Raw genomic sequence first — 7,115 nt, forward strand, 5'->3', positions numbered from 1 at the left:
GTTAGTGTGGTGGCGGCGGGTGGGGACGGCCGGGCCCCGAAGCTTCCCTTAGCGGCTGTAACCGAACTCGTCTGCGTCGTCCGCGCGGAAGTCGCCGTAGCGCCATAGGTTCAGCTGCAAGAAAGGACACGTGCTGGGGGGGCTGCATCCGGCATCACCCCCGGAGATGGGGGGCTGCATCCGGCATCAGCCCCGGAGATGGGGGGCTGCATCCAGCATCACCCCCGGAGATGGGGGGCTGCATCCAGCATCGCCCCCGGAGATGGGGGGCTGCATCCGGCATCGCCCCTGGAGATGGGGGGCTGCATCTGGCATTGTCCCCGGAGATGGGGGGCTGCATCCGGCATCGCCCCCAGAGATGGGGGGCTGCAGCCAGCATCACCCCCGGAGATGGGGGGCTGCATCTGGCATTGCCCCCGGAGATGGGGGGCTGCATCTGGCATCATCCCTGGAGATGGGGGGGCTGCATCCAGCATTGCCCCTGGAGACGGAGGGGCCCCGCTCCCCTGACTTCCCCTTCCTGCCCCTTCTCCCACCCCAAACCCGCCCCGGCGCCTCTGCGACCCTCCCCGCGCCCCGGCTCCGGGGACGCCGGACTCACCCTGGCGCTCTTCGCCGTCTCCTGGGCGTTCAGGTACTCRGTGATCTGCAGGGACACCGGCCGTCAGGGCCACCCTGCCCCGTCTCCCTGCCCTGCCGGGGGGGCCGCAGGGGGAGGCAGGGGCCGACATCGGGGGCAGGAGGGGGGGGGTCTCTGAGGGACGCCAGCTCCCAGGGGACACGGGCACCCAGCCCCTCTGTGGCACCCCTTCAATGCACCGTAGGGGAGACCCTTCCCTAGGGAAGGGACGTGCAACTCGGTCCCAAAACGTCCTTGGGGCGGAGGGGGCGAGGAGGCACCTACCACTTTCTGGAACTGCTTCTCCTTGCGCACCTCCACCATGACCAGCCCTTCCTTGACCAGCCCCAGCCCCACGTCGCTCTTGGAGTCGGCGAACTGCAGGGTGACGTGGGGGCAGCCGGGCCCCAGGTGCTCCACGTTGAGCAGGCACTGGGTGTTCTGGATGTCGCGCACCACGCTGTCCACCGCGTCCGCCCGCGCGTCGTCCTGCGGGCGCAGGCAGGGCTCGACCCGTGCAACCCCCCCCGCTGCACCCCGTTGCAACCCCGTTGCACCCCGCTGCACCCCATTGCACCCCGTTGCACCCTGTTGCACCCTGCACTTACGTCCTGGGGCACCTGGATGAAGGCGAACTTGTACTCGGTGGCCTGCGCCGGCAGGATGCGGGTGCTGAAGGCGGGGGGCAGAGCGCCCAGGCGCGTGGACGGCAGCGTCTCCTTCTGCGGGGGGAAAAAGGGGGCTGGAAGGGGGGGAGACACACCGCCGCGGCCGCCCGCCCGCCCGCCCGCCCCGGGCTGCCCTCCCCGCTCCGAACCCGGCGCCCCGCGCTCACATTGCCGTAGTCGATGTAGAAGATGTGCACTTTGGCCGGCGATTCCACCTTCTCCACCCGCGCCCGGTACCTGGAAGCAGCAGCCGGATGGTGAGCGCCGACCCCCCCCTCCCTTGCACAACCCCCCCCAATGCTTCGACCTCCCCAACTCAGCCCGAGCAGCCCTGAAACGGGGTGCCGGCCCCCCACTGCAGCACAGGCAGTGCAGGGATCCCCTGCCGGTCCTGGAGCTGGGACGCCACGATGGGAGACGGGGAAAAACGCTTTGCTGGAGCAGATCGACGAGCCCCCCCCCCCCCCCCGGTGCAGAGCAACCAGGCTAATTAGTGGATCGACGGGCACCAATCCTCAAAATCAGCCGGCAGATCCATCCGGGGTGGGGGGGGGGTCGTGCCGGCGGGGGCGGAGGGGGGGCGCGCGCCCGGCTCACCATTCGCCGTCCACGAACTTGGCGATGCAGTAGTCGCCGCGGCGCGGCACGTAGGAGCCCTCCACGGGCGGGTGGCCGGCGATCTCGCCCCGCATGTTCTCCATCAGCTTCTCCAGCTGGGCACCTGCGAAATGCCCYGGCCGGCTTGGCTGGCACCCGGCGGCACCCGCGCCACCGCCGCATGCCGGAGCCAGGAAAGAGCCGCCTCTGGCCCTGGGGAAGTGGCAGCTGGGATGCGCGAGGCGGGAGCTGCCTGCAGCACGTGGCCGTGCCGGGGTGGGCTGCGGGCAGAGACCCCCCCCCTCTCTGCAGGGTGCCGGAGCGGCTCCGGGAATGCACGGCAGCTCCCGGCGAGGAGGGGGCACCCGTCCGGCCCCGTTCTGCACCCCCCCCATGATTGCCTTTTAATTAAAGCAGCCTAATTACGGTGCTGGGAAGGATGCAGGGCCGGGGGCCGCCCCGCGCCGCGCCGTGCCGCGCGCCCAGCCCTGCCCTCACCCGTCTCCACGTCCTGCACGTAGAAGTGCAGGTCGTCCGTGATCTCCGTGACGAAGACGGGCTTGTAGTTGGCCGTGCGCTCCTTCTCCTCCAGCACCGGCACCACCTCCTCCACCGGCGTCTCCTCGTAGTGGGACCAGACCTGCGGGGCGAGGAGGGGAGAGGGGGGATGATGCTGGCTCGGGGCCGAGCGCCGCGGGGATGCTCCGGGCGGTCCCATGAGGCGCCGCGGGATGCCGGGCATGTGCGGCCCCGTCCCTCACCTTCTCCTTCTTCTGCTTGGCGGCTTCCTCAGCAGAGAGCAGCGACTTGTAGTAGGGGCTGCGCTCGGCGGTGAAGTGCACCTTGGAGAGGGCGTGCTCCACCAGCGCCACCGAGAGGTTGACGCCCTCGATGTGCAGCCAGCCGATGAAGTTCCCCGCCTTGTCCATGCTCTCCACTTCCACCTCCACCTGCGGGCGCGAGGCGGCAGAGCCCTCAGCCCCGCTCAGCTCCCCGCCGGGAGGGACCGGCCCCAGCCCCCCCCCCCCTCTGCTGCATCGCTGCATCGCTGCATCGCTGCATCGTGCACAGCCCGCGGGGCCCCGCTCCGCCGGCGGCAGTAATTAACAGAAGCAATTAGCGGCGGGAGAGGGTGGGGGGGGGGGTGACACACGAGGTTATCGTGAGCCCCAAGGACCTGCACCACCCTGCTCCCGCCGGCCCGCCGAGGCCTCAGAAACACCTGCATTAATTTTGACCGCTTTAAGCTCGACTAAGCAATAAAACCAATGGCTGAGCAGGAAGGGATTTGGCCGGGCTTGCACCCACCTCTGCTCCCTGTGCACCCAAATCTGCTCCCTGTGCACCCACCTCTGCCCCCCGGCACCCAGCTCTGCTCTGCTCTGCCCCCTGCGCAGGGGCACCGCAGCAGTGGCCCGGCCGGGATGCAGGACCACAGCCAGGGCCAGCGCTGGGAAAGGGGGAGCACCGGCGGGCAGAGCACCCYGCACTTGGCAGCCCCGCTCGGCCCCGGGCGAAGCACCCGGCTCGCGCGGGCCTCTCCTTGCCTGCCGTGATGCTTTTGCTGCAAACACTCGGGAAGGCAGGAGCGTGACACCTCCGTGGCCCCCCCAGCACCCCTGCCCCACTGAGCCGGGACCTGGGGACCCCACAGCCCCCTGCAGAGGGCACAGCTCTGCCTGGAGGAGCCAAGGAGCCAAGTCCCGGCAATGGCCAGGGAAGAGATCCGGCAAGCGGCAAGGGCAGGGTGCACAGGGCCAGGGCAGGGTGCAAGGGTGCACGGGACATGAGGAGGAGTATGCAAGGGGACAGAACAGGGTGCAAGGGGCCAGGACAGGGTGCAAGGGGCCAGGGCAGGGTGCAAGAGGCCACAACAGGGTGCAAGGGGCAAGGGCAGGGTGCAAGGGTGCACGGGACATGAGGAGGAGTATGCAAGGGGCCAGGACAGGGTGCAAGGGGCAAGGGCAGGGTGCAAGAGGCCACAACAGGGTGCAAGGGGCAAGGGCAGGGTGCAAGGGTGCACGGGACATGAGGAGGAGTATACAAAGGGCCAGGACAGGGTGCAAGGGGCAAGGGCAGGGTGCAAGGGTGCACGGGACATGAGGAGGAGTATGCAGGGGGCAAGGGCAGGGTGCAAGGGGCCAGGGCAGGCTGCAAGGGTGCACGGGACATGAGGAGGAGTATGCAAGGGGACAGAACAGGGTGCAAGGGGCCAGGGCAGGCTGCAAGGGCGCACGGGACATGAGGAGGAGTATGCAAGGGGCCAGGACAGGGTGCAAGGGGCAAGGGCAGGGTGCAAGGGGCACGGGACATGAGGAGGAGTATACAAAGGGCCAGGACAGGGTGCAAGGGGCAAGGGCAGGCTGCAAGGGTGCACGGGACCCTTGGACGGGTCCAAGGCAGGGTGCAAGGGGCAATAGCACGGGTGGCAGCGAGTGCCACAGGTGGGTCTGTCCCCAAGCACCCTGCCGCCTTGCAGGGTGACTCCGCAGGGCCGCGGGGGCGAGGGGCAGCCCCGCAGCACCCTACGCTGCCGTCGGAGAGCGCGGGAGCCCTGCGAGCTGCCCCCGAGGGCCCTTCCCTGGGCGCCGCGCGGGGACCAGCACCTGCGGCAGGCTGTGGCACTTGCCACATGTTCGGCACCACCGTGCGGCACGTCTTGCTCTCCGCTCCTGGCAGCTCCCAGCCTCGCTGCTTTTTTATTTGTTTTTGTACATATAAATAGCCCCCCCCCCCCCGCCCCGGCTTTTGGAGCGGCGCGCTCCGAGCCGTGCGGGGTTTGCAGGCAGCAGGCACGCGGGCCGGCGACAGATGGTGCCTCTCGCGCCGCGGACGGGGCTCGCGCGCTGACGCGCGCCGGCAGTGCTCCCGGGAAATCGTTCAGAAGCAGCAAACTGCTCCTCGGGGCCCCCCCAAGGGTGCGGGGTGCCATGGGGCTGGGCACCCCAGACACCTCGCGGCTCCCTCTCCAGCTGGCCGTTCAACCCACGGTGCTTCCCTTATGTGCAAYGTGGAGCTTTCCCGGTGTGGGGAGCTTAGTCCAAGCCTCCCTGCGGCCAGCAGGGATTTGCCGGGTCACGTTCCCGGCCCCTGTCAAGCAGGGAGGGGGACGTCCCAGCCGAGAGCAGGAGCTGCTGGGACCGGTGGTGGCACTTGGGCGATGTCCCCCGAGCGGGACAGCAACGTCCCGGCGACACAGCGGATCCCCTTGCTGGGATCTGGGTGGCAGGATCCCGTGGACCYCCCTCCCCTTTGGGCCAGGTCTGAACCGGGCATCATGCAGGCGTGGGGCTGAGGCTGGCTGCCAGAGTGCCCGGAGCAGGCGAGCTCAGACCAGTCCCGCACACGGCAACATGGCTGCAAAAGGGTTCTCGGCACTCGCCGTGGCACGAGCACGTTGGCCCTTGCAGCACGAGCTAGCAGACCTCCATGGCACGAGCACATTGGCCCTTGCAGTGCGAGCTAGCAGACCTCCACGGTGTGAGCACGCTGGCCCTTGCAGTGCAAGCTGGTGGACCTCCATGGCACGAGCACGCTGGCCCTTGCAGCGTGAGCTAGTGGACCTCCATGGCGCGAGCACGTTGGCCTCTGCAGTTGGAGCACGCTGGCCTCCCTGGTGCAAGCATCCGGGCCTCCCTGCTGCGAGCATGCTGGCCTCTGCGGTGCAAGCGCGGGGGCCTCTGCAGCACAAGGCRTGGACATCCACAGCGCGAGCAGATGGGCCTCCGCAGGGCGAGCTCGCCGGCCTCCCCAGCGTGAGCACGCGGGGCCCCTGCAGCGCAAGCACGTGGGTCACCGCCGCACAAGCGTGCTGACCCAGCGCGCCGGCCTTTGCAGCGTCAGCACGCTGGCTGCCGCRGTGCGCGCGCACGGCTCTCTGCGGTGCCGGCAAGCGGGCCTCTGCAGCGCGAGCACGCGGGCCTTTGCACGAGCGTGCCGCACTCCGTTGCACAGGGACACCTGCCCCCACGGGGCGAGCGCGCAGGCAGCGAGCTCTGCCCGCACCACCCGGAGCAGCTCGCGAGTCCGGGCCGAGCCCGGTCGGTGCCGCACACGGAGCCTCGCAGGGAGGCACGGGGCAGGGAGGGAGGCRGAAGCGGAGGCTCCGGAGAGGGGGGCGATAAGCCCAGCTCTGGGACGGCGCTGCGCGAGGCTTGGCCGCGGTACGCGAAGCAAAAGGCAGGCGAGCCGCGGGCCACGTGCGCGCCGCACCTCCCGCCTCCACGCCACGTGTGCCGGCACCAGCTGGCTGCGGGATCTGCAGCCGGGAAATGCCAGCGCGCGGCCGAGCCACTCCACATGCGCAGAACCCCCCTCGTGGCATGCGGCCGCCCCGTGGGCGGGCGGGCGGGCGCTGGGTGCCGATTCCCCGCAGCCGGCCGGGGAGCTCGGGCAGCTCCTTGCGGCTCGGCGCTGCAGCCTCCCGCGGCGCAGCGGGTCCCGGCTCGCGTGCTCCGGCCCGGGAGCACGAGGTGTGAGGAGCGGGTGGCATCTGCCGCCCGGCGTGCGAGGAGCCCGGCCCCCGGCACGCGGCTGCCCCGGAGCCGCAGGCAGCCCGCGCGCGGGGAGGAGAGCTCTGCTTGCGAGGCGGCAGCTGGTCCTGTGAGCAATCCTACAGCTTCTGCCTGCCAAGCAAAAGGACAAATCCGCAATCCCCATCCTAACGGAGCCTGGGAAATGCCACTGCTGTGCAGACTGAAATGCCACAGCGAGAGCAAGAAAACCAGCACATGCAAAGTAGCGAGAGAGAGCCAGCATATGCAAAGCAGCGCGATCAAAGCCGAGGGAGCAAAACGGCATGTGCAAGCCAGCGAGGGCGAACCAGAGTGTGCAGACTTTGAGAGCAAACCAGAGCACCCAAACCAGTGTGTGCAAACCAGAGCACACAAACCAGTGCGTGCAAACCAGAGCACACAGACCAGTGCGTGCAAACCAGAGCACACAGACCAGTGTGTGCAAACCAGAGCACACAGACCAGTGTGTGCAAACCAGTGAGAGCAAACCAGCATGTGCAAACCAGAGCACACAGACCAGTGTGTGCAAACCAGAGCACACAAACCAGTGTGTGCAAACCAGTGAGAGCAAACCAGTGTGTGCAAACCAGTGTGTGCAAACCAGAGCACACAGACCAGTGTGTGCAAACCAGAACACACAGACCAACATGTGCAAACCAGAGCACACAGACCAGTGCGTGCAAACCAGAGCACACAGACCAGTGTGTGCAAACCAGA

General features: G+C 68.6%; 1 protein-coding gene across 1 annotated transcript in view; it reads right to left on the minus strand.

The window, feature by feature from the left end:
- Positions 1-6: 6 nt before the first annotated feature.
- The window catches only part of SND1 (staphylococcal nuclease and tudor domain containing 1), a 149,472-nt gene continuing 142,363 nt past the window's right edge, over positions 7-7,115 (minus strand). The window contains exons 17-24 of the mRNA XM_026071157.1: positions 2,646-2,834; positions 2,383-2,524; positions 1,885-2,008; positions 1,455-1,524; positions 1,228-1,341; positions 905-1,108; positions 602-646; positions 7-114 (exon numbers count right to left, since the gene is read on the minus strand). Of these exons, the coding sequence (XP_025926942.1) occupies positions 49-114; positions 602-646; positions 905-1,108; positions 1,228-1,341; positions 1,455-1,524; positions 1,885-2,008; positions 2,383-2,524; positions 2,646-2,834 (954 nt within the window). The 3' untranslated portion in view covers positions 7-48. The remainder of the gene's footprint in view (positions 115-601; positions 647-904; positions 1,109-1,227; positions 1,342-1,454; positions 1,525-1,884; positions 2,009-2,382; positions 2,525-2,645; positions 2,835-7,115) is intronic.

The sequence above is a fragment of the Apteryx rowi genome, unplaced genomic scaffold (genome assembly GCF_003343035.1).
Source record: "Apteryx rowi isolate R43461 unplaced genomic scaffold, aptRow1 scaffold_322, whole genome shotgun sequence".
Classification (NCBI taxonomy): domain Eukaryota; kingdom Metazoa; phylum Chordata; class Aves; order Apterygiformes; family Apterygidae; genus Apteryx; species Apteryx rowi.